Below are 26,045 nucleotides of genomic sequence, written 5' to 3'. Positions count from 1 at the left end.
GATCAAGTCCCACGTTGGGCTCCACGCTCAGCGGGGAGTCAGCTTGAAGATTCTCTCTCTCTTACGCTCCCCCACCCCCGACTCTCTCTTTCTCAAATGGATAAATCTTTAAAAAAAATAAAATAAAATAAACCAAACACTTTGCCTCATCTGATATCTCTCTTCACATGTAATTACTTTTATTATTACTATTACTATTTTTTCAGAACTCTTTGAGAGTAAACTGCAGACAACGTGGCCCTTTACCCCTAATCTAAATATTTTAGCATGCATCTCCTGGGAGTGACAACATTCTCTAACATAATCATAGTGCAATTATCAAATACAAAAAACTTAACATAGATTTAATACTATTATTCGATATAATAAACTCTACTTTCAATTTCACCAACTGCCCTGATAATATTCTTTGTAGAGGTCTTTTTTTTTTCCTTCATTGATTCTGGATCCGATCCAGGATCACACATTGCCTTTTGCTGTCATGTCTCTCTAGTTTCTCTCTCTCTCTCTTTTTTAAAGATTGTATTTATTTAATCACGAGAGACAGAGAGAGAGAGAGAGAGAGAGAGAGAGAGAGGCAGAGACACAGGCAGAGGGAGAAGCAGGCTCCATGCAGGGAGCCCAAAGTGGGATTCGATCCCAGGACCCTGGGGTCACTGCCTGGGCCAAAGGTGGCACTAAACTGCTGAGCCACCCGGGCTGCCCTAGTTTCTCAATCTAGGACATTTTTTTTTTTCTTTCATGACATAAACATTTCTGAAATAAAGCTTTTTTTTTTTTTTCCTTTTTTTAAAGAATGTCCCTCACTTTGGGTGTGTTTGGTATTTCCTGAGGATCAGATTTCAGATAATACCCTTTCGGCAGGTATAATACATTAAATGATAGTGTGGCCTTAGTGCATCATGAAAGAAGGCATGTGATGTCAGTTTGTCCCATTAGTGATGCTAAAATAGAACACTTGGTTTTATATCTACCAGATTTAGCCATTGTAAAATCATTTTTACTTTCATAATTAAAAAATAACCTGTGATGAGGTGTTTTAAGGTGGTATAAACATCCTGCTCTCCATCAAACTTTCACCTAACAGTTTTTGCATCTACTGATGCATCTCACCTGAGTTTATTATTATGATGATGGCTGTAAAAATGGTGACTCTTTTGTTATTATCCAGAAGATAGAAAAAAAATTCTATTTAATTATTAATTGGGAGCCTGATTTTGTTATACATAATTTGAATACTAAGACCTAAGAAGTTTCCTAAATTCAACGTCAGAATTTTCTATTTCTGTCAACATTAGAATTTTCTAATTTCCTTTTTTTTTTTTAGTGATAATACTACATAGTGGTAATTCCTGTAATGAATAATTAATGAATAATTAATGTTTATTAAATGCTTATGTGCTGGGCGCTATAGAAAGCACGTATGGTGCCTCATTTGTCTCACAGTTATTATTGGCTTTATTTTGCCAATGAGAATAGGAAGGATCAGAGAGGTTAAATACCTGGCCTAAGGTCGCATAGCTAGTTTGGCCCGAACAGCTAGTTTTGCATCACTCACCATCTTTTGTGCTGTGAAGTAATCAAACGGGAAGGAATTGCTCTGCCCTGGGAATGTGGTCAGCGCCTTTGCTTCCAGTTCCAAGGCCAGCTCTACTGTTAAATATTGAGTCTCTTTCATTGCAGCCACGAGCTGGAGGATTCAACTAGCACGGAGGGGAACTCAGTCTCTGATGTGAAATAGCGTAACAGAAACTGTGATGTAGCACAAAGCAGTGGTTTTCAAATGCTATCAGGAGGCATTTTTTTCCCCTTTTGTGACCAGAGGTTTTGGATGAGTTTCCTTTCTTCTTCTCCTCCCCATTCCCCCACCCCCACCAGTTTTACTGAGATGGAGTTGACCTGCAATACTGTATGCATTTAAGGCATACGGTACAATGGTTTCATATATGCACATCACATATCACAAGTTACAAACGCAAAAATGATGCTCTTCGTTGTTTACAGTAGCCCCCACCTTGTCCTTAGAGAATATGGTCTGAGGCCCAACACCCGCCCCCATGCCTGACACTGCAGATATGCAGTATGTACTGTTTTCTCCTATTCATACGCATCTAAGATAAAGTTTCATCTGGGGACGCCTGGGTGGCTCAGTGGTTGAGCGTCTCCCTTTGGCTCAGGTCGTGATCCCCGGGTCGGGGATCCAGCCTGCTTCTCCCTCTGCCTGTGTCTCTGCCTCTCTCTGTGTCTCTCATGAATAAATAAATAAATAAAATCTTTAAAAAGAAAAAAACTGTTCAATCTGTAAACTAGGCACACTAAGAGATTAGCAGCATTAGCACAATTATTATAATATTTTTAAATTAAAAAAAAGATTTTATTTATATAATTGACAGAGAGCAAGAGAGCAGAAGCACGAGGAGTAGCAGAGGGAGAGGGAGAAGCAGGTTCCCTCGCTGAGCAGGGAGCCCAGTGCGGGGCTCGATCCCACTGATGTAGGGCTTGATGCCATAACCACATGGGGCTCAATCCCATCGATATGGAGCTCAATCCCATCAATGCGGGCTCGATCCCATGACCATACAGGGCTTGATCCCATAACCGTGGGATCGTGACCTGAGCCCAAGGCAGACGCTTAACCCCCTGAGCCACCCGAGCCACCCGGGTGCCCTTATAACAATATATTGTAATGAAATCTATGTAAATACGGTCTCTCAAAATACCCTACTGGGCTGCGCTGGCCCTTCTGGTGGCAAAATGCCTGGGCGAGGAGATGACGTGGCCTGAATGGCGGTAGGCACCTGCTGGCCTACGAATTCATCACAAGAAAGCAGGTGCTTGCAGACTGCGGCTGACCCTGGGTGCCGACGCCTGCTGACCCCAGGTGACACCTGCTGACCCTGGTGCCGACGCCGGCTGACCCCAGGTGACACCTGCTGACCCCGGTGCCGACGCCGGCTGACCCCAGGTGACCCCTGCTGACCCTGGTGCCCACACCTGCTGACCCCGGGTGCCGACGCCGGCTGACCCCGGGTGACACCTGCTGACCCCAGGTAACACCTGCTGACCCCGGGTGACACCTGCTGACCCTGGGTGCCGATGCCTGCTGACCCCGGGTGCCGATGCCTGCTGACCCTGGTGCCGACGCCGGCTGACCCCAGGTGACACCTGCTGACCCTGGTGCCGACGCCGGCTGACCCCAGGTGACACCTGCTGACCCTGGTGCCGACGCCGGCTGACCCCAGGTGACACCTGCTGACCCTGGTGCCCACACCTGCTGACCCCGGTGCCGACGCCGGCTGACCCCAGGTGACCCCTGCTGACCCCGGGTGACACCTGCTGACCCTGGTGCCGACGCCGGCTGACCCCGGGTGACACCTGCTGAGCCCAGGTAACACCTGCTGACCCCGGGTGACACCTGCTGACCCCGGTGCCGAGGCCGGCTGACCCCAGGTGACACCTGCTGACCCTGGTGCCCACACCTGCTGACCCCGGCTGACCCCAGGTGACCCCGGTGCCGACGCAGAGGCCGAGGCCGAGGCCGGCGAAGGCGCAGAGAGGGGAGGACAGCAGGTCGCTGCCGGCGAGCAGCGCTTCCTGTCGCAGCCCCACTGCGCGTGTCCAAGCCCGATTTTTCGCGCACGGACACCGGACACCGTAAGGAAGGACCGAGGGCGCCCTGCCGCGCTCTGCCTCGTCTCGGGGTCCTCGCCTCGACTCGCCGGGCGGCCCGGGCGGGAGTCGGCGCGCCCCGGGAGGCGGGCTGCGGGCCAGGGAGACCCGGCCCAGGGAGACCCGGGCCCGACGCGGTGCGGGCGGAGGCCGCGGGGGCAAACCGCGCGCGAACCGGGCCTGGCGGCTGACGCGGCTTCCCGCCCGGGCCCGCCCGCTCCGCCCGCCTCCCGCAGGGGCGCCCCGGAGCCGACGCGGGGCGGGGCGAGCCGCCTGACGTCACCACGCGGCGCCGCCCGCGCCGCCGGCGCCTCTTTGACGTCACCGCCGCCCGACCGCTCTTCCCGGAGGCCGGCGCCGGAGGCCCGCCAGGTACGGCCGTTCCGAGCTGGGGGGGGAGTTTCTCTCGTGTTTCTGCACAGTTCGCCCCCTCTGGGAGCCCCCGCGGTTTTCGCACGTCGGCTGGCCCACAGGAGCGCCCCCCCCGCTCACCTGGGCCCCGGGGCCCTCACCGGAGCGCCCCCCCCGGCTCACCTGGGCCCCTCACCGGAGCGCCCCCCCGGGCTCACCTGGGCCCCTCACCGGAGCGCCCCCCCGGCTCACCTGGGCCCCTCACCGGAGCGCCCCCCCGGGCTCACCTGGGCCCCTCACCGGAGCGCCGCCCCCCGGCTCACCTGGGCCCCTCACCGGAGCGCCCCCCCGGGCTCACCTGGGCCCCTCACCGGAGCGCCCCCCCGGCTCACCTGGGCCCCTCACCGGAGCGCCCCCCCGGGCTCACCTGGGCCCCTCACCGGAGCGCCCCCCCCCGGCTCACCTGGGCCCCTCACCGGAGCGCCCCCCCCCCGGCTCACCTGGGCCCCTCACCGGAGCGCCCCCCCCCGGCTCACCTGGGCCCCTCACCGGAGCGCCCCCCCGGGCTCACCTGGGCCCCTCACCGGAGCGCCCCCCCGGCTCACCTGGGCCCCTCACCGGAGCGCCCCCCCGGGCTCACCTGGGCCCCTCACCGGAGCGCCCCCCCGGCTCACCTGGGCCCCTCACCGGAGCGCCCCCCCGGGCTCACCTGGGCCCCTCACCGGAGCGCCCCCCCCGGCTCACCTGGGCCCCTCACCGGAGCGCCCCCCCGGGCTCACCTGGGCCCCTCACCGGAGCGCCCCCCCCCGGCTCACCTGGGCCCCTCACCGGAGCGCCCCCCCCCGGGCTCACCTGGGCCCCTCACCGGAGCGCCCCCCCCCCCGGCTCACCTGGGCCCCTCACCGGAGCGCCCCCCCCCCCCGCTCACCTGGGCCCCGGGGCCCTCACCGGAGCGCCGCCCCCCGGCTCACCTGGGCCCCTCACCGGAGCGCCCCCCCGGGCTCACCTGGGCCCCTCACCGGAGCGCCCCCCCGGCTCACCTGGGCCCCTCACCGGAGCGCCCCCCCGGGCTCACCTGGGCCCCTCACCGGAGCGCCCCCCCCCGGCTCACCTGGGCCCCTCACCGGAGCGCCCCCCCCCCCGGCTCACCTGGGCCCCTCACCGGAGCGCCCCCCCCCGGCTCACCTGGGCCCCTCACCGGAGCGCCCCCCCGGGCTCACCTGGGCCCCTCACCGGAGCGCCCCCCCGGCTCACCTGGGCCCCTCACCGGAGCGCCCCCCCGGGCTCACCTGGGCCCCTCACCGGAGCGCCCCCCCGGCTCACCTGGGCCCCTCACCGGAGCGCCCCCCCGGGCTCACCTGGGCCCCTCACCGGAGCGCCCCCCCCGGCTCACCTGGGCCCCTCACCGGAGCGCCCCCCCGGGCTCACCTGGGCCCCTCACCGGAGCGCCCCCCCCCGGCTCACCTGGGCCCCTCACCGGAGCGCCCCCCCCCGGGCTCACCTGGGCCCCTCACCGGAGCGCCCCCCCCCCCGGCTCACCTGGGCCCCTCACCGGAGCGCCCCCCCCCGGGCTCACCTGGGCCCCTCACCGGAGCGCCCCCCACGGGCTCACCTGGGCCCCTCACCGGAGCGCCCCCCCGGCTCACCTGGGCCCCTCACCGGAGCGCCCCCCCCCGGCTCACCTGGGCCCCTCACCGGAGCGCCCCCCCCCGGGCTCACCTGGGCCCCTCACCGGAGCGCCCCCCCGGCTCACCTGGGCCCCTCACCGGAGCGCCCCCCCCCGGCTCACCTGGGCCCCTCACCGGAGCGCCCCCCCCCGGGCTCACCTGGGCCCCTCACCGGAGCGCCCCCCACGGGCTCACCTGGGCCCCTCACCGGAGCGCCCCCCCGGCTCACCTGGGCCCCTCACCGGAGCGCCCCCCCCCCGGCTCACCTGGGCCCCTCACCACTCTCCATCCAGCCTGCAGGTGGTTTGTGCTGTTTCTCCCTGTTCAGCTCCTCCGGCACCTCGGCAGGGGAAGGAGCCCTGAGGTGACGTCACAGCTGTCAGGGTCCCAGGGGCAGAGCGAAGGCCGCGCCCGTGACGTCCACGAGGTCACCTGGTTGATGTGTTTTCACGCCTCCGGAGTCGAGGTGCCTCGGCCGAGGTTCAGGTGCCTTGAACGCGCCTCTGTTGGCCGCGATCCCGTGTCTGCGGGACGCAGGTGTCTGCCCCGCCAGCGAGCTCTGGGCGGCCTGATCCTGTCCCGGGCCGGGAGTCCCTGTGTCCTGACGACGCTGGGTCCCAGGAGCCGGGCAGTCTCCTGCTGAGCCTCAGGAAGCCGCTTGCGGCTGCTGTTTGGTTGAAAGGTGGAATAACGGGCGTGCGGGCGGGGCTCCATCCCGGGGCGCCCATCCCAGGGGCTACATCGCGGGGCGCCCATCGCGGGGCTCCATCCCGGGGCTCCATCCCAGGGGCTACATCGCGGGGCGCCCATCGCGGGGCTCCATCCCGGGGCTCCATCCCAGGGGCTACATCGCGGGGCGCCCATCGCGGGGCTCCATCCCGGGGCTCCATCCCAGGGGCTACATCGCGGGGCGCCCATCGCGGGGCTCCATCCCGGGGCTCCATCCCAGGGGCTACATCGCGGGGCGCCCATCGCGGGGGCTACCATCCCGGGGCTGCATCCCGGGGCTCCATCCCAGGGGCTACATCGCGGGGCGCCCATCGCGGGGCTCCATCCCGGGGCTCCATACCGGGAGCCCCATACCGGGAGCCCCATCCCGGGGCTCCATCGCGGGGCTCCCATCCCGGGGCTCCATACCGGGGGCCCCATCCCAGGGCTCCCATCCCGGGGCTGCATCCCGGGGCTCCATCCCAGGGGCTACATCGCGGGGCGCCCATCGCGGGGGCTACCATCCCGGGGCTGCATCCCGGGGCTCCATCCCAGGGGCTACATCGCGGGGCGCCCATCGCGGGGCTCCATCCCGGGGCTCCATACCGGGAGCCCCATACCGGGAGCCCCATCCCGGGGCTCCATCGCGGGGCTCCCATCCCGGGGCTCCATACCGGGGGCCCCATCCCAGGGCTCCCATCCCGGGGCTGCATCCCGGGGCTCCATCCCAGGGGCTACATCGCGGGGCGCCCATCGTGGGGCCCCATCCGGGGGCTCCATCGCGGGGCTCTGTCACCAGGCTCCATCCCGGGGCCCCATCCCGAGGCTCCATCGCGGGGCTCCTCCAAGGTGCCGCGGGATGCTGTAGCGGCCTTCAGGTGCTGGCGCTGTCTGCGTCCCACTCGGAGGATGCTCTCAAGTGGTTCCTTGCAGTTGTCTCAGCCACCGATTCCAAGCAGTTGGCCCTTCCATATGTTTTTTTTTTTTTTTCAATATGGGTTTATTTATTTATTCATTCATTCATTCATTCATTCATTCATGAGACAGAGAGAGAGAGGCAGAGACACAGGCAGAGGGAGAAGCAGGCTCCACGCAGGGAGCCGAAGGTGGGACTGGATCCCAGGACCCCGGGGTCACGCCCTGGGCCAAAGGCAGGCGCCCAACTGCTGAGCCACCCAGGGATCCCCACAATATGGATTTGAATGGTCTATATTGGATCAGGATATTTGATCCTTTTCACTCTAGTAAATTAGTAAACTGTTGCTACCTGCAAATGTACTGACTGGTTACCGAGCCAAGCACTGTTCTAAAAGCTTTACCAATATTATTCATTTCACTTTTACGATAGCCCTATATACTGTTATTATTTTAGAGATGAGACTATTGTAGTAAGCAGATTCCCCGGTTCTGGAAGGTAGTTTTGCTGCTTCATAACTGTAATTTTGAAAACGCTTTGAGGTAAACACTAGCATTAATAATAGAAGTACATTCATTGTGTAATTTGATGTAGTTATTCATCTCAATTTTGAGCGACCTTTTGTGATTTAGATCTTCTGTTATTGGACTTTGGGATAAATTTGGCTTTTTTGGAGGTCAACACCTTTAAAAGGAAAAAGTCAATCTTAGGGATTTTACTGTAAGTTTGAAGGAGAATTATAGGTGGCATCGACACGGACTGTCTGCTAAAGGAGCAACTTTATTGATAGACTGTTGTGTGTACTTTTCACCATTATTTTCTAAGATAATGCAGTACAAAGAGGTCATTATGGTAATAGAAATCTGGTGCAGCATCTGCAGATGTCTCTCTAGTTCCAAAAAAATTATAAATTGCATTTTTTTTTCTGGCTTAGTTCATAATCATATGTAACTCTACTTAGCATAGGAGTGGAAGTAGCCCTAGAATGTACATTATGGTGTATTTTTGTTTTGGATCTATGTGGTGACTTCCTAATATCTTTAAGTACAGACTCTCATCTCATATTAAGATTCCCCAAGGTTTGTCCCCAGTTTGCTTTCTTTGGTTTTGGACAGGTAGCAAACAGTTACTATGTACCTAATATGTGGGAAGACCTTACATTAGTCGTGCAGATGCAAATGTCATGCAAGGTAAGTCTTGCCTTGAAGGAACAGCATAGAGGATAAGTAACCAGTGGAATGCTCTGTGCAGAGGGGTGTCAGGACCTGATTTAGCTTTTTAACAGTATCACTCTGGCTGCTATGTTAAGAATAGATTGTTGGAGAGTGTGGTAGGCAAAAGCCAAGAGACTAAATAGGAAGGTGTCGTAATAATTCAGTGAGATTATACTGACTTCATAGGGTGAAAAGAAGTGACTGCGGTGAGAGGCAGTTCAATTTTGGATGTATTTTGTCGGTAAAGCTAACAGATTTGTTTATGGATTGAACATGGATTGTAAGAGTGAAATAATTGTCAGGATCTGGAGCTCGAGCAACTAGAAGGATGGAATTGCCATGAACTAAGGAGTGAAAAACTAAGGAGCCAGTTTGTGGGGGAAGATTAGAAGTTCTGTTGTGACATGTTAGGTTTGAGATGACTATAAGTCATCCAAGTGGAGATGTCGAGTTACTCAACCTGGAGTTCATTGTGGCGAGGGAGTTCATTGCTGGAAAAGAACATTTGGGAGTTGTCAGTGAACAGATGGTATTTAAAATAGTGAGACTGGAGATAATCACCAAAGAAGTGAATGTACAGAAAAGAAAAGTAGTACAAGACCTGAGTCCTTAGGCATCTTAGCCTTTATAGATTTGGGGAGATGAAGAACCAGGAAAGGAGACAGAATGAATGAATCACTGGTGAGAAACAAGGACTGTTTTGAGAGTCTAGTGTTGTAGGATTCAGGGCTGAATAGTGTGATCATTTTTGTAGAATGCAGTGAACAAACGGATCAAGTAAAATGAGGTTTGACACCATCGGATTTATCAAGATACATGAGAAGGAGTATGACTGATGAATATATAATAAGTCTGGAGAACCTTGGGAGCAAAGAAGAGATCCTTTTGTTTGGGAGCTATGGAAGCCTTTTGATGCTGGTTTAAAGAATTGATGTTTCTCTAGGCTCAGAATACAAGGGGTGCAGTGTGAGGATGGGGTACTCCAGCCAGGGGGAAAGGCCTTACTCTTTCCCTTCAAGGCCATACTTCCCAGTCAGTTGTTTTAAGGATGCTTTTACAAGTCCTTGCTCAGCCATTCCCTCATTCTGGATAGCTATTCTTGCTCTAGGCCTACAGAACACTACTAAAGAAATTCACAGAAGACACGATTTAATGTTAGTTATCCTCAACCAGATCCTTGCTCCGTTCCCTGACAATTCTTTTATTTATCCCTATTCCTCCTAGCACATAATCTACAGTGCCATGTAAATGAATAATGTTTACTGAGCACTTAGTACATGCTGGGCACTGAGGATTCATTTATTTAATAGATACTTATGTAGCATCTATGACATGCTGCCGTGATACTTGGAATATAATAATGAGCAAAGACTTGCCCTGTACCAGGCTTACAGTCTAGCGTGGATGGTGGACAATCATCAGATAATCACAGAAATACAAAATTATAACAATGATAGGGAGAAACCAGGATGCCGTGAGACTCTGTAACATGTGGATATGACTTGATCTGAGTGATGAGCGAGCTGGGTTAAGTAGGCAAAAAATGGTGGTGACTGGGAGTCCTCACAATTCTAGGAGTTCTAAGAGAACAAGACTGTAGAGGCGTATGTACCATGAGAATAGGGAGAAAATGGCTAGAAAATTTATGTGTAGAAAAAGGAATCTATTCATATGGTTCTTTGAATATAATAGGGCTAAAGAATGTAAGTTTGAGGGGCACCTGGGTGGCTCAGTGGTTGAGTGTCTGCCTTTAGCTCAGGTTGTGGTCCTGGGATTGAGTCCTGCATCAGGCTCCCTGCAAGGAACCTGCTTCTCCCTCTGCCTGTGTCTCTGCCTCTCTCTGTGTCTCTGATGAATAAATAAATAAAATCTTAAAAAAAAATAATACAGGTTTGATTTTAGCTGCTAAGTTGGGGGAAATGACACTGTATCTGGCATATTTGGGAATAAATTCAAAGTTTCAGATAATTGGAAAAATTATTAAATGTAAATATATATAATTATTATGTTGTATCTATTATTGTTTAAAAATCATAATTCTGAGAGTATGACATAAAATGTGCTCCCTTATCTTCCTGCTTTTTGGTTTCCCAGAAGTAGCCATAGTTAGCAGCTACTTTTATATCCTTTAAGACATTTACATGCATATCCAAGTATGCCTCTATACTCCTTTTTTTCTTAAAAACAAATGGGTTGTATTAGATATGCTATTCAGTTTTTGTTCACTTAATATATCTCAGGAATTTGTTCTCTACTTCATACTTTTTTCACTGCCTCAGAGTATTTTATTGAATGTGACTATATCATAATTTATTTAACTAGTTCCTGTTAATGGGCATGCAGATTGTTCTCCACTTTCAAGTTTCAGTATTTCAAAGAGTGTTTCCGTAGATGTCCTTGAACATTATCTTGTATGAAAACGTACTCTTTGGGAAGTAAAATTGCTGGGTCAAAGAATTTGAACATACATAATTTTGCAGTACAGTGCTAGATTCCCACCAACCCCCTTACTCATTTTACACTCCAGTTAATAGTAAATGAGAGGCTGTTTCTCCTCACCTTTGCGCATATTAGATACTATCAATCTTTTTAATTTTTGCTTGTTAGATGAAAAGTGACATCTTGTTTTAGCAATTTATGTTTCTTTGATTATAAGATTGAGTAGCTTTATGTTTATTGGTCATCTGGATTCCTTTATATTTGAGCTCCTGATTTTCTTGTTCTTTTTTATTTTGGATTGTAGATATTCTTTTCATTGTTAATTGATTTGTAGAGGTTCCTTTTTATCTCTCTTTGTGTTGCAAACATTTTCCCTGGTTTTACATGTGACTTTTGACTTGTTCTGTTGGTTTATTTATTCATTTTTGCATGCACACATTTTTAGGAGGGCCAGATAAAGTATAGGGCATCAGAATTTTTTTTAGAACAAAATTTGTGACATTACTGAAATAATCAGACATTCTGAAATGTCAGCCTTTGTTGGAAATGTTAGTAATACAGACCTCATTTGAGGCCACAGTATCTGTTTTGTTTTTGTAAGTATTGTTCAGTAACTTACAGATCTGATGAGTGCACCCAGTAACCTAGCTTCCCTTTACCTCCCAATTATACTTGGAATTGAAACGGGAGATAATAGAGCTGCTTAAGTATTCCAGACTGTACTTGATGTTTAGGTGTTACCCAGTTTATGAACTGAGTTAGTTCTAACTATTCTAAACATTAGTTTGTGAGTTAGATATGTAATGTCACTATAGAGATAATGTGCATAGGTTCTTTTTTAAAAAGCTTTATTATTTTGAGAGAGAGAGAGTGCATGAGCACAATGTGGGAGGAGGGGCAGAGGGAGAGAATCTTTTAAGCAGACTTCCCACTTAGTGAGGAGCCCAACTCAGGGCTCTGTCCCACAACCCATGAGATCATGACCTGAGCTGAAATCAAGAGTCAAGACGCTTAACCAGCTGAGCCACCCAGGTGCCCCTGTACATAGGTTCTTACCTCAGCCCTCAACAGTGTAATTAACTCAGGAAGGCTAGCTTTTTTTAAAATGCAAATTCAAGATGCCCCATGATTTTGCCCCTATGTACTTAGTATGCATCCTTAGAGGATAGGGGGATATCATTATATAACTATAATGCCATTTTCATAGCTGAATCCTAATTTCATAGCAAAATTATCAATAATTCTTAATATCATCTAATATACCTGATCCATCTTCAGATTTCTTTGCCTCGAAATTCTTTTTATACTTGATTTGAATCAAGATACAAAGTCTACGTATTCTATTTGTTAGCTCTCCCAAATCTCCTTAATTTCTTCTTCCTCTGCTTCTCCCTTTTCTTAATTTTTCTTCATCCCATTTATTTGTTACAGAAACCAGGTCAATTGTCCAGTAGAATATTTCTCATTTGAGAATTGTCTGTTTGCTTTCTTGTGGTGTTAACTTGTTTCTCTATCCTCTATATTTCCTATAAAATAGAAGTTAGCTTTAAAGGCTCAGTTAGATTCAGATTTGACTTTTTTTTAGGAAGTTGGAAATGCTACAGAGATGGTGCTGTGTACCTAATTATTGCTTCACATCAGGAGATTCATGACATGTTTGTGTCCTATTTTCAGTGATGTGAAGGAGTGATCCCTGGGCTTAAGTAGTGACAGTCCCACTCCTGTGTTGTCATCTTTCCCATCACCCCTTTATCTGTCAGTGATTGTTGTCTGAATCTATAATTTCATTAGGGGTTGCAAAATAGTGATTTTTAAAAAATTTATCATTCCTTCACATTTGTTAGCTGGAATTTTAAGTCTGATTTTATTATTTGGGGACCTGACAATCAGGAATAACAAGGCTATTGTGGGGGAAGTTCTGTTGCATCAGAACAACTTATAATGCCAGGAATATATCTTTTTTTTTTTTCCCCTGTTGTTCTGGAGGCTTAAAGGAGCATGATGGTCTTTTTGATGTGACAGCTTGGCTAGGCTGCAGTGCCTAGCCAAAACCAATCTAGGTGTTGCTATAAAGGTATTTGTAGATGTGATTAAAATCTACAAATTAGCTAACTTTAAGATAGGGGCTGTATTCTAGATAATCTGGATGGGTTTGATTCAGTCCGTTGAAAGGCTTTAGAAGCAGAGCTGAGGCTTCCCTGACAAAAAGGAAACTCCACCTGTGGGCAGCAACTTCAGCTTGGAGCTAAGAGTTGCAGTAAGCCCTTCCTTGATAGCCTGCCCTGTGGGGTTTGGAATTAGTCCCCACATTTGCTTAAACCTGTTTCTTACAATAAATCTCTTCATATATATCTCCTACTGGTTTTGATGCCCCGGGTTAGCCCTGGCTGGTACCAAGAGCAACTCTCCTGATGCTTGTTTTCTAACAAAATGGGTTGGGGACTGGTGGTAAGGGTCAGAGGACTTACATTGTTTAGGGTGACCATACGATTTATTGCTCAAAGTGGAACTTCTGAAAGAGAAATGGGGAGCTGAGTAGATGGCCAGCTGAAACTGCACGTATATCCTGGGATTGTCTTGGGCAGATTGAGACATAGTCATTCTATGTGCCAGGCGCTAGTAATAGAATCTCAGTGTGACACAGGCCCTTCAAGGAGCTTGTAGTCAAAGGCACATCAAGTACATCCACAGATAATACCAGATAGCGTTTTAAGTGATATGACAGCTTGTAGTTGTGTTTATCCGGACAGAATGGGAGGGTGGCACTCAGAGAATTCTTCACTGGCTAAAGCAAAACGTGATCTTACGTCCAAAAATAAGCAGAGTTTGAACAAAGTTGAAAGAGTGGTTAATGTGCAGAAAGTCATGTAGTGAAAGGTTAGAGAATGAGCATGGCATATCTGGAAAACTGCGGTGGTGGCTACAGCCGTTGGACTGGAAGAGGGAGGGAATGAAGGAGGAGGTTAGACAAGGGCTACATTATAACAGGCCTGTGTCCATACTGAGGGGGCGGGGAGCTTTTGCAGGATTTTAAACAGAGGTGTACGATGACTAGAGCATCTTTATAGAAAAATCGTATCTTGAAACTTTCTAAAATTGAGAGTAGAAAAAATTGACAATAGGAAGACTACTCAAAGGCTCTTGAAATGACATAGTCAGTGAGAGTGGAGGAAAGCTTGTGATACAAGGATATTAAGGAGGCCAAATTGATGGGGCTGATTGGAAGGGGTGAGGGTAACCCCTGTGTTCCTGGCTGGATTGATCTCCTTGAAGTAAGAGAACTGAGGGCAGGAGGTAGGGACATGGCTTCTATTCTGCGTGTGATGTTGTGCACCCCTCCTTTTATGCCTGTATTATGGTTTTTCTGACCAGTGAGAGGAGGGGAGTGGCAACAATATCCTGTAAGGCTTGCGAGCAGAGTCCTCCCATCTGTGCTTTAGTCTTAGCCGGACCATAGGGATGGAAGAGACAGATTTTCTCATGCGCTCTTCTACCCCCACCTTTGCTTGCTGGTACTTGAGAAGGAGCAGTTTGAAAGGTGAGAAGCACCTGTAGACCTTGGGAGGGGGTAAAGAGCAGAGGAGATGGAGTTCTTTTCTTCTTTCCCTTCTTTGGACATTTCACCCTATGAAATAGGCAAGTTATTGAACCTCCAGTAAATGAGTACTTAGAATAGTGCCTGGCTCATAGGCAGTGATTTTCAAATGTTTGCTATTGCTGCTAATACCATACATTTCAGGGCTTTATCCTGGGATCTGAGTAGCAAAAGAACAGAGGTTTCTGCAGTTTTCTCCTTGTAGCTTTTCCTGTGAAAGGAACACATATTTGGGAACTATCTATATAAAATGTTAGAAAAAAATCATATGAATTGGAGGGAATTTCTGATAATAGAAGAACTATTATTTTGTAGTTTGCTTTGCCTTTATTTTTTTAGTTAGGAAAAAGGCAAGTGGTTCAGTTTGTTTTAATGAGGATAATTATTCTTACTGCTTTGCTTTCAATGTTCACCCTAACCCATTTTAACAATAAATAACTACTTGTTTATTGGGGCTTAGGGACCAGGAATAATTGCAGGAAAAATCCCCATCATGATTCAGGGAAGGAAAAATATTTTCAAATAGAAAAGTTGATGAAAAAAATACACGTCTATATAAAGGCTTTACTATTTTTTTTATATTTGCAATATTTGTTAAAAGCCAAAATACATTGTTAAAATATGCTTTTATTTGAATTTAATGATTGTTTATTTTTTACTGTGATTTTAGTACATGCTTTTTGAAATAATAAAATTTAGGGGTGCCTTGATGGCTCAGTGATGATCTCAGGGTTGTGAGATCGAGTGTCGCTTTGGCTCAGCGCTGGGTATGGAGCCTGCCTAAGATTCTCTCCCTCTCTCTCCCTCTGCCCCCATGCCCTGCTGGCCATGCATGCTCTCTCTCTCTCAAAAAAAAAAACAAAAAAAAAAAACAAAACCAAAACCAGAATGAGTCTGCTTTGATCTTATTCCCTAATCCTTGCCCGTTCTCAAAGAGAATGTCTCTTTTTTATATATCTCCCTCCAGACTTTTTTCTACAGATCTTCATTTATACAGATTTTTAAAAACAGTGACATGTTAGATGCATATTGTTTTATACCCAATGTTCTATCAGTTTTTCACCATTTCTCATTGTGTGTTACTACATAAAGATTTACTTGTTTTTAATATTTTGATGGATGTGTTGTAATTCATTTACCTGTTTCCCTATTGATGAATATTTAGATTAGTCTTTTCAGTATTTTGTTAGTTTTTTTCATTCAACAAATGTTTATTGACTGTCAGTGCTAGGGAACAAAACACACAAATTTCTGCTCTCCTGTGGTTACGTTCTTTTGGAGGTGGCCAGACAGTAAATGAATAAAATAAATATGTCAGGTGCTACTGAGCACTGGGGCCATTTAGGTTAGTGCAATAATCTGGGCAAGGTACGGTGATAGTTTGGACTGGCTTGGATGAGGGTGGCAGCAATGGAGGTGATAGGACATGGTTGGATTCTAAATATGTCTTAAAGATTGGGTGAGAGAGAGGAGTCAAGACCCATTCTGTAATTTCAGGTCTGAACGGTTGGAAAAGTGGAATTGGAAAGACTATAGCAGGCAAGATTTCGGTGTGGGCACATTACATTTGAGAATCTATTAACAACCAACCAGAGGTATTCAGTAAGTAAGCAGTTAGAAATGTGATTTGAAGTTCAATAGGGAGGTCAGGGTTGGAAATAAAGACTTGGGAGTCACGGAGGAGTAAATTAGAGGGGAAAAAAGAATCAAGGAGAGCCCGTGGGCATATCAAGGATACGAGGCTGAGAATATGAGAACGATGGCACAAGAGACCAAGAAAGCAGCCATGAGGTAGGAGGGAAACTAAGAAAATGTGATGCCCTGGAAACTAAAGGAAGGGAGTGAACGATGTCAAGTGATGAGAACAGAATTGACTGTAGAATTTAATAGTGTAGCTGTGTGGGCGACCTTGATGAACAATTTTGAGCGAGGAGGAGGGGACCTGAGTGTAGCCGGTTCAAGAAAGGATGGAGGGAGAATTGAGACTGTTAGTGTAAGCACTTCTTTCAAGGGTTGGAAAATGGGGCTTTCGCTGGAGGGAATATGAAGTCAAGATGTTTCTTTTGTTGTCAAAGATGGAGAAATAAAATGTGGTAAGCTTATGGTTAATGATAGAGCAGAGGGAAAAATTGATGCAAGAGAAAGTGGGAGAGATTGAGAGAAGAGTTCAAGTTGTCCATTTTAATAAATTTGTATGTATGTATACAAGGATTCCTGTAAGCTAGATTCTTAAAAGGACTTCCTGAGTCAAAGAGTATGTAAATTTTAAGAAATCTGTATTCCACCTTCATTGTATACGCTTGCCGACATTGAACTTTAATAATCTTTATGAAATAGGTATCTTAGTTTTTCATCTTTTCCTGTGTTCTTAAACAATTAAATACTGTAAGAATTACCTGTTTCTTAAAGGTTTGAAAGAAATTACCTATATCTTCTAGGCTTGGAGCCTTTTTGGAGCATAGTTCTTTGGCCTTAAACTTTTTGACCTAAAATTTTTTGTCTTTGGTTACTGAACTATTTGGTTTACGTACTTCTTTTTAGGTTAATTTTGGTAGTTGTTTTTTTTCCCCTCAGCACCTCATTCTTTTCGTCCAGATTTTCAAATTTATTGACCTAAAATTCTACATAAAAAGAAGAAATACTAAATCTTCTCTGTGTTTGCAGTATATCCTTTATCTGGGCAGCAGATGCTGGAGTGTTTCCAAAATCTAGAGATTCTGGTTTGATTGTTTTCAGCCTTCATAGCCCAGCTATTAATGCCCTTCATCTTGGAGTTATTCATATATTCTCCTTCCCTTTGGGGGGATTGCAGGCTCCTTGGCTCTCTTTCCTATCACTCTGATCCCCTTTGCTCTTTAGCTTACAGAAATTTGTGCTGTCGAGGTCTGCCGATGGATACATGCCCTTTTTGGTTTCCAACATTACTATGGACTTTTTTTTTTTTTTTCAATTTCTTCTGTCATTTTGGAGAGATTTTGAGAGAGATGAGAGGCAAATACATACTCTTAGTTAGATTTTTGAAATAGAGAGTCACAGTTCTTCCTGTGTGGTTTTATCAGAGTCCTTTATTCAGTTGCTGGTTGCACAGTAGTTTGATAGTAATTTTACAGCCCAAGCAGTGATAGTCAGATGGACTTCGCTATTTTTCCTTTTTTAAAATGAAACCAGATGTTTTAGCAGAGTATACTTGTTGAATAGAAATGATATATTGTCAATAAATATTCCAGTAGTACTTTTTAAAGTTAAGTGACGTCATAACATTTAGAACTATAAGGGACTTTACAGATCATTAGACCAACTGCCTTATTTTATGGATGAAATATTTGAGGCCCTGAGATTTTCAGTGATTGATCAGGTGACAAAGTCAGTAGTGATCAAGCAAGACTTTCGAAAGTCCGTGTCTCTTTCCTTCAATTCTACTATGGTATTTTATACATTCTTGGTTGTTCTACTTAGCTTTGAAATGAAAGAGGTATTTACAGCTAATATTTGTTTTTTAAACCTACAGATGGTATGTATGTATTGGCTTGGAATTGCTTCTGAAAATTTGGCCTTAGATATCATATTAAATATGTTACTGTGGATTTTGGTTTTTCTCACATAGATGTTAAGTATAATGATATGTGTGAATTTTAAAAGAATATGCTGTCAAGATATACTGTAGCCTAAATGAAAATCATATAGTTTACTTCTCCCCAGTTTCCTCTTTTCTGCTGGTAGACTTTATGATTTTTGCACTCTCTGAATTTGTTATTAACATTTTAAAAGGGGCTTAAAGAATATATATGTAAATGTAAATAGAGCTTAAAAATCATTTGATAGTCATAAGCTGTTTCAGACCTAGGTTTTCTAATTTTTTTAGTTTAATATACCATGCTGCTAGATCAACACCTAAATTTAGAAGGGCCAGAATACAAAAGTTTTTCAACAAAAGAACTTATTATTTTTTCAGCAATTATAGAGGATAGGATGTACTCATACTTTCATACCTTTCTTGATCTTTTTGTTTTTTTAAAGATTTTATTCATTCATTCATTCATTCATTCATTCATTCATGAGAGACACACAGAGAGAGGCAGAGACACAGGCAGAGGGAGAAGCAGGCTCCATGCAGGGAGCCCAATGTGGGACTGGATCCCAGGACCCCAGGATCACGCCCTGGGCCGAATGCAGATGCTAAACCACTGAGCCACCCAGGGATCCCCCCTTTGCTTGATCTTTAACTTCAACAAAAAGGATTTTCTTTTTGAAAGTTTTTTTAAATGTAAGATTTTTATTACTGATAATCCATATTTGGTCTTTTGTTCTTGAAAGGCATTGAGGCTCTGAAAAGTGTCGCATTAGTGAATGGTGGGTTCTCTTCTTCCCCTACCACCTCAAACAGATTGAAGAGGGGAGGTTTGAGTGTAGTTGCTCTAGAATTATTTTCTAAGATTTATTTAATTATCGTCAGGTTTTAACTCTTTTATAACTTTTTAAATACATGATATAACTTGTTGATTTTGTTTTTGTAAACTTGAAGAGAAGTCTGTCTCCCACAAATTCTAAGAATTTAATTTTTTTTCCAGTTGGTCAATAATGGCAAGTGAAGAAATTAATGAAGACTATCCAGTAGAAATTCATGAGTATTTATCAACATTTGAGAATTCCATTGGTGCTGTGGATGAGATGCTGAAGACCATGATGTCTGTTTCTAGAAATGAGTTGTTGCAGAAGGTATTTTAAAAATGCAGTTTCTAAAAATGTAATTTGTAAAACAGCGCTGTGTTATGAAAATATACAGAAGAAGACATAGTTTAATGACATACGCTCCTTTCCCCCTTAATTTCAATTTTATAAGTGGGTATTTTTAGGGGGTGAAAAACAAACAACTCTAACTATATTTTGACTGGTTTTTGAGAAAAAAGGAGCACTCACAACATTCTTTTTGACGGATTCTATCTTTGACCTTCTAAATATTACAATGATGTTATCAGGGTTTCTGGAAACTCTATAGGACAAAAAGAGTAAATTGACTTTGACAGTCTAAAACAAATCTCATTATGTTTCTTCTGTCTTTGGTATTGCCTAAGCATTTTAGCCTGCCTCTTATACATAAATGCATCATGTACAATGTTTATATTGATAAATTACTTTTGACATACAAAGCCCAGATCGTAACTCCTGAAATTAAAATAATTGAAAAGAATTTTTCTTGGGTTATACACATTCCTTGTCTAACTAAAGATGATACCCTGAAGTGAAAATTTGTGGGCAAAAATCACCCGTTAACAAAACTACTTCTTTTTGCAAATTATTTCAACATCGCTTGGTTATTGGATTTTAGGAGGTGAAAGAAACGTCTCTTTGATATATTGTATTGGTAAAGTTTAAAATAATGTGATGGTGCTCAAAGTTTGTGTGTATTTTCTCTCTCTCTCTTTTTTAAATAGTTGGACCCTCTTGAACAAGCCAAAGTGGATTTAGTTTCTGCTTACACATTAAATTCAATGTTTTGGGGTATGTATGTTAATTTGGAGTTAATTAGAAAGCATATTGTTTATTGTGTCAAAGGTAATTTATTTTTTAAATGCTAGCAATTTATATTTAGTTATACATTATGGCAATTTTAATAGTTAAAATTTAAGTGAGAATACCATATGTCCATGAGCCACATAAACATTTAATATTACACAGAAGTTGAATAATTTAAGATTTAAGAAATCATTTTTTTGGTGACTTTTTTTTTTTATAACTAGAGTTTCTTTATTTAATGCTCTTAATTAATATATATGCCATTTTATTCCATGAAATCTTTGTCTTGTAGTTTATTTGGCAACTCAGGGAGTTAATCCTAAGGAACATCCAGTAAAGCAGGAATTGGTAAGATTGCAGTGGATTTCTTTTTATTTGACTATCTGTTTGTTGTGGTATTCCTGAAGTCAGAGTCACAGTACCTTTATCATACTAGTTATGGAGAACAGCATTATTTAGAGTCCAAATTAGGAAAGTGAGCCAGATTTCATCATGTCTTTAGTTTTTCTTTTCCTTTGTCAGAGAAATGGTGTTCCATATATTATATAAATCTCTGGATGGGAAAATGTTACAATTCAAGTAATTATTTATAACTTCCATATTATTTTTTCTATAAATTCTTGAAATCCTGTTCATCCCTACAACTGCCTTTAAAAAAAAAAAAAAAACTCTTACACAATTCTTAAAAGTATCTTCTAGTTGATTTACTAGCAAAGACGGGAAAGTTTCTCCCCCACCTTTTCAATTCTTCCATTAATTCATTTTCTCAGCAGTAAAGAATCCAGTTCAGCAACAAAGCTAAAAGCTTTTTTGGCACCAGTTGTATGTGTACTGTCCAGTAATTCTGCATTAGTGACATATTTACAACCTGTAATAAATCTTCTAGGTTTGTCTTTGTATTCCATTTAGATGTATAAGTACAGTATATAAGGTCTGGTATCTTGGAGTTTTTGCTGACTTCAAAAATTAAATCATTCAATATGAAGGAAAAAATTAGAAATCTAACTTATGGTTACCTTCTTGACTTGGCCTTATGAATAAGAATATTAATAAATTCTTTGTTTATAAGATATAAGGTAAATATGTGAAATATGCTTGACATTGTAGTAGTGTTCTCAAGTCTTATGGTGGCTGATATGTATGTTATTTACAATTTAGTAGAATATTTGGTCATTTATTTACAAAAAAATGAGTAAACCAGTTTTATAAATATATGGATTAAGGCATTTTCTTCTTTGAAAGCTCTTGGGGGAAAACAAATTTATTTTTAAATACAGAAATTGTAAAAAATACTTCAAGCAAAAATGTAAAACAACATGAGGCACAGATCTTGATTGACCAGTGATACTGACTTTAAAACCTTAAGAAGTGTGCCCTGTATCATCTGTTTTAAACTTTCTAATATGGACTTTACATTTATAAAGTTTCTCATTTTTCCTTTAACACAAAGTTATTTGGAGTTTCTTAGCACTTGATTCTGTCATTGGAAATGGATAAAATCATCATCTTTTTTCTGTGTTAGAACCCACTTTATGGAGGAGTACATTCGTATTCTGGATTATGGTTGGCACATAAAAAGCACATAAAAACCTATTCCCCTTTTCTGACCTTGACAGACATCACTAATTGATCACAGAGTTACTGTGTGAGAGGAAATCTATTTATCATATATATTATGAGTGGGGAAAGGCATTGAAAATAGTTTATTTATTCGACAAATAATTGAATGCCTATTAGAAGCCGGGCATTATATCCAAGTGAGATGATTCCTCTGTGAATAAAGCTGATAAATACTGCTGCCCTTGTGGCAGATGCCAGGCTACCTAGTGGAGGGAGACAAGCAATTAACATAAACAAATAATAAATGTATATAGATGTATAGTATGTTAGAAAGTTATATGTTATGGGAAAAAAAATAGCACAGGATGAGAGGGGTTGGAGGGCTTGAGTAGGATTGCCATTTTAAGTGGTAAAGGCCGGGCCTATGAACAAGGTTAACGTTTGAGCCAACTGGCAGGGAAAGAGGGAGTGGTTGTGGAGATATTTGAGGAAGATCATTCCAAGCAAGGCTGGTGGGGGTAGCGGGGGAGGTTGTGTTGGAAGGACTTGGGCTTCTACTCTAAGGGAAGTAGAAAGCCATGAGTGGATTTTGAGCAGAGCTGTCAGCCTTTCACAATTAAGTTCTATGGGTCTGCATTTTTCTGTGTATTTTTCTGTAACTATTTTGATTATTTTAATGAAACTTGCTTTTGTCAGTGATCAATCATTTACTATGCTATTTTATGGCTCTCATCCCTTTTATTTCTCTAGTCAAAGTATAAAAAAGCCCTTTATTTTGATTAATGGTCTCAGAAGATTTGAAGTGGTATGGCAACCTATTATGGTTCTCACCCAAAGGCTGATTAGAACTGTATATTTCATTAGAAAGTATCATGTGCTTATCGATCAAAACTATGAAGTTCAAAAAAAAAATCTTGTATTTTAATTTTGCTTATTTTAATTGTGATACTAGAAGGTAAAATTTAAAAAATAGTTAAGTACTACTTCTTCCATTTCCTGTTTAGAAAAATTCCAAGAGTTTAATTTTTATGTTGCATACAAGTATATGAAAGCTCTAGCTTAGATTATAGACTTCAGATAGAGAAGAGTTAACTATGTGGACTTAGGTTAATATTAAAATAAAAAATATATAACCACATGTAAACAATTCAGTGTTTATCTGTGTAGTGATGTCTTAGTATTGTTCTTCCTCTTTTGAAATACTCCAAACACTTCTGAAATGACTTTTTAATGTCTATTCCCCCCAGACTATGAGCTTCAGGAGAGCATGGAGCATGTTTATCCTATTCACTAGCACCACTCAATAGGCAATAAATATCTATCTGTTGAATTTAACTGAGGTATAGTATAATAAAACTTAGTGGTGGTGAACAGCTTAGTAAATCTGTTGCTTTTTTTTTTTATCTTTAAGGAAAGAATCAGAGTATACATGAACAGAGTCAAGGAAATAACAGACAAGAAAAAGGCTGGCAAGCTGGACAAAGGTGCAGCTTCAAGATTTGTGAAAAATGCCCTTTGGGAACCAAAGCCTAAAAATTCATCCAAAATTGCCAATAAAGGAAAAAGTAAAAATTAACCTTTTGGTTTTGATGTACACATATTGAAAAAGTACATCATTTTTATTGTTTTCCACACAATAGATGACTCTGTGGCAATGCAAGGTTTAAATGTATTCCTTATTGAATTCATATATAAAATTTACATTTTAAATTTGTAATGCTAAATATTCTTTTCCCTAGAAAGATTAAGTTATCTTTATTGATTTTCCTGTGGAGCACTATGAGGTTTTTAACACTGTGATATATTTTATATTTATAGTTTATCATCTCTCTTGACAAGATTCTTATTTCCTTATACAGGTCAATCTTTCAAGTACCATTTTATAAGCAACTATGAAATTTAAGTTAAATGTTCTTTGTAAACATTTGTCTATTTTAAATGAATAATGACTTTATGAAGTATGCTATCTGAAGACTAAAGTTATAAATACATCTGTTTTCACTATATAATATTAAGAAAGAAATGACTTAAATGTCCATTTTTTTCTAAGTAGCTACTTCATCATGTTTTCATGATTTGGGGAATTATGGCTTTTTTTGATATTCAAAGTGTGAAATTAAGACGTTAGGGTTATATTTTAGTTCTTGGCAATTTGCCTCTATGTCCCATTTAAAGTAAAATATATTCTCATTAGCTTTAGATGGGAAATGAGGCTGTATATTGATGACTGGATTTTGGCTTCATATACCCTGTCAATAAAGACTGTAAAGGTTGTATAGCTGACTGTTTATTTTTCTCATTTGTGTAAATTCGCTCTTGAAATTAGGAAGATACTTTTTAGAAATCATTAGGAATAGAGAAATTCATGAGTTTTTGTTGCTTATGCATCATGCCCATAGACCTCTTGGTCTAATCTTTTCAGATCTTTTGATTACATATTTTTGAGGTGATATCAAGTACATACAAGTTTTTTGAAATAACTTTCTATGTTTATGTAATGCCAACCACTTAAGGAGAGGACAAGTCCAGAGGAGATCATATTGTGTTTATATTCTTATTTTTCTGGAATATTTGTTCCAGAGAATTCTGTGTGTCAGAAAATTTTTTTAGTGTCTGAGTCCTTGAATTTTAATTATATGCTTTTAATGCTTTCAGTCTTTGAATCCACACCATTATGTATAGGAATGCCAACTACAGTAAAGTACTTTAATTTTTGAAAAAGAAGTTGTTAAAATTTTCTGTGTGATTAATTCTTCATAAGTAACCTTGAATAAATGGATTTCTTGATTTATGGTAGAAGATATTGGAAATGGTCTTAAAATGTAATGGATTTTGTAAAGCACGTTGAACTCTTTTTATGACACATGAAGAGGAAGTCACTGATAGATGCAGAGTCTTCTGGCTCAGATGTCAGGCCATTTTTGAAGTAGAAGAACGTTTATAATTATTTCATTCCTTTTTTCAGCCTCATCCTCTCAAATTTCTAGCTTTTTTAAAAAGTAACTTCATGAGAGAAATAAAGGTTGTTATGAGCAAGTGTAGTGTACATGTGTTATTTATTACAAAGAAACTTAGTAACTTGCATTTCTGTATATTTTCTTATTTCATGAAAAAAAAATGAGAAAGGTCCTACAGCTGCAGAAAATCATTAGCCAAAGTTACCGGTTTGTGAAAATCCAACTCTAAATTCTGTTAAATTAAAGTTTCTTAGTGAATAATTAGAAATTTCAGTGTTTTAGTAGTAGAAATTTAAAAATAGTTTGAGTGCATTCCATTTTATAATGTAGGATTTGAAATACTTATTACCTGGCATGTAATAAGGAGTTGAATGGTGGTAGTGCAGTGGGTGCTTATTTTTTTATTGTTGTTTGTTTATTTCACAAATATTTAATGACATTTACATTGGCAAATACTATGCAGGTTCCAAGGAAGACACCTCCAGTCTTTATTCTATTTTTATAAAGTGTTAGGAAAAAAGTAGTCTTTTTGTTCAATTCACTTTTTCAGTGTTACTAGAAAATTGATGATAAATTGTGCTCATTAACCTTAGTCAGAACCATAAAGGGTGATGGGTTGATCTATTTGACTAGAGTGTAGTTATTGTTAACATAGTTTTTTCCAAATGACAGTCTGCTCTAAGTTTAGATGTTAATCACATCTTTTATTAATCTCTTTGGGAATTAACAAGTTGGAGAGGTTATAGCTGTAGATATTTTTAAGATTGGAATTATAGACTATTAATCTAATACTAAATAATGAGATTTTGTCTTTTAATATTATTTTAAGTACAATTTTCTTGTTCATAGTTGCAAGATGGGAATTCATTTTAGTAAAGTAGAATATGTTAAGAGGAAAATTGAAGGTTGAATTATGGTTTACATTCCTGGAATTAGGAGGTTATGTCAAGTTGATTGGTTTTTAAGATACCCTGCAGATTAAAAAATTGGCCTACTAGCTATTAGAAATGGATTGGTATTATTTCTAAATAAGGCTTTTAAAATTGACTAGAGATGTAGGAAATGCTTCAAAAATGGACAAGGTATTGAATATAGATACTTCTTAAGTAGGTCATTGGAGAAAAAGATGCTCTAGGACTCACTCAGTTTATGATATAGTTAAACGATAATTTTATGCAATAAATTATCAGAAATTCTGGCTTTTCAAAGTGACATTAACTGAGAAAGATTTGAACAGTGATTCTGACCCTCATGTAATAGCTAAGTCTGGTATGTAAAGGGAAGAAAAAGAAGCACTGGCGTCTCATTTTCTTCCCTCATAGCATCGTTCATAAATTTGTCCTTGCCCAAATATATTCAATGGCTCTTTTACCAAATGACCTTGATAGCAACCTATTTTATATAAATGTGATCTGAATGTACTTTACTAATAAAAAGCATTTCCTTTTCCTTTTA

At 43.1% G+C, this 26,045-nt stretch overlaps 2 protein-coding genes across 4 annotated transcripts in view; one reads left to right on the top strand and one right to left on the bottom strand.

Annotated features, from left to right (window-relative positions):
* Positions 1-5,976, bottom strand: part of LOC140595899 (uncharacterized) — a 12,414-nt gene extending 6,438 nt beyond the window's left edge. Inside the window, exons 1-2 of the mRNA XM_072741613.1 lie at positions 5,967-5,976; positions 1,559-4,057 (exon numbers count right to left, since the gene is read on the bottom strand). Of these exons, the coding sequence (XP_072597714.1) occupies positions 2,712-4,057; positions 5,967-5,976 (1,356 nt within the window). The 3' untranslated portion in view covers positions 1,559-2,711. The remainder of the gene's footprint in view (positions 1-1,558; positions 4,058-5,966) is intronic.
* Positions 3,948-26,045, top strand: C1D (C1D nuclear receptor corepressor). 3 transcript variants are annotated; one of them, XM_072741616.1, is made up of 5 exons: positions 3,948-4,041; positions 19,128-19,275; positions 19,992-20,058; positions 20,366-20,421; positions 23,045-26,045. In XM_072741616.1, exons 2-5 carry the CDS (start codon positions 19,138-19,140, stop codon positions 23,207-23,209), a joined length of 426 nt encoding a protein of 141 aa, XP_072597717.1. In that variant the 5' UTR covers positions 3,948-4,041; positions 19,128-19,137; the 3' UTR covers positions 23,210-26,045. The 3 variants fall into 3 exon arrangements, with proteins under 3 accessions (XP_072597717.1, XP_072597720.1, XP_072597718.1); XM_072741619.1 differs by lacking the exon at positions 3,948-4,041 and adding an exon at positions 5,986-6,173; XM_072741617.1 differs by lacking the exon at positions 3,948-4,041 and adding an exon at positions 14,396-14,502.

This window comes from Vulpes vulpes, chromosome 16 (assembly GCF_048418805.1).
Source record: "Vulpes vulpes isolate BD-2025 chromosome 16, VulVul3, whole genome shotgun sequence".
Lineage (NCBI taxonomy): Eukaryota > Metazoa > Chordata > Mammalia > Carnivora > Canidae > Vulpes > Vulpes vulpes.
The sequence above is the reverse complement of the archived record's forward strand: the minus strand, read 5'-3'. Positions and strand labels throughout refer to the sequence as shown.

Bases quoted from the DNA above. Each gene is read 5' to 3' on its own strand.
- C1D (XM_072741619.1), top strand. From the start codon at position 6,127: ATGTGTTTTCACGCCTCCGGAGTCGAGGTGCCTCGGCCGAGGTTCAG. The intron at 6,174-19,127 runs GTGCCTTGAACG...TTTTTTTTCCAG, and splicing joins GTGCCTCGGCCGAGGTTCAG to TTGGTCAATAATGGCAAGTG. The intron at 20,422-23,044 runs GTAAGATTGCAG...TTTATCTTTAAG, and splicing joins ATCCAGTAAAGCAGGAATTG to GAAAGAATCAGAGTATACAT.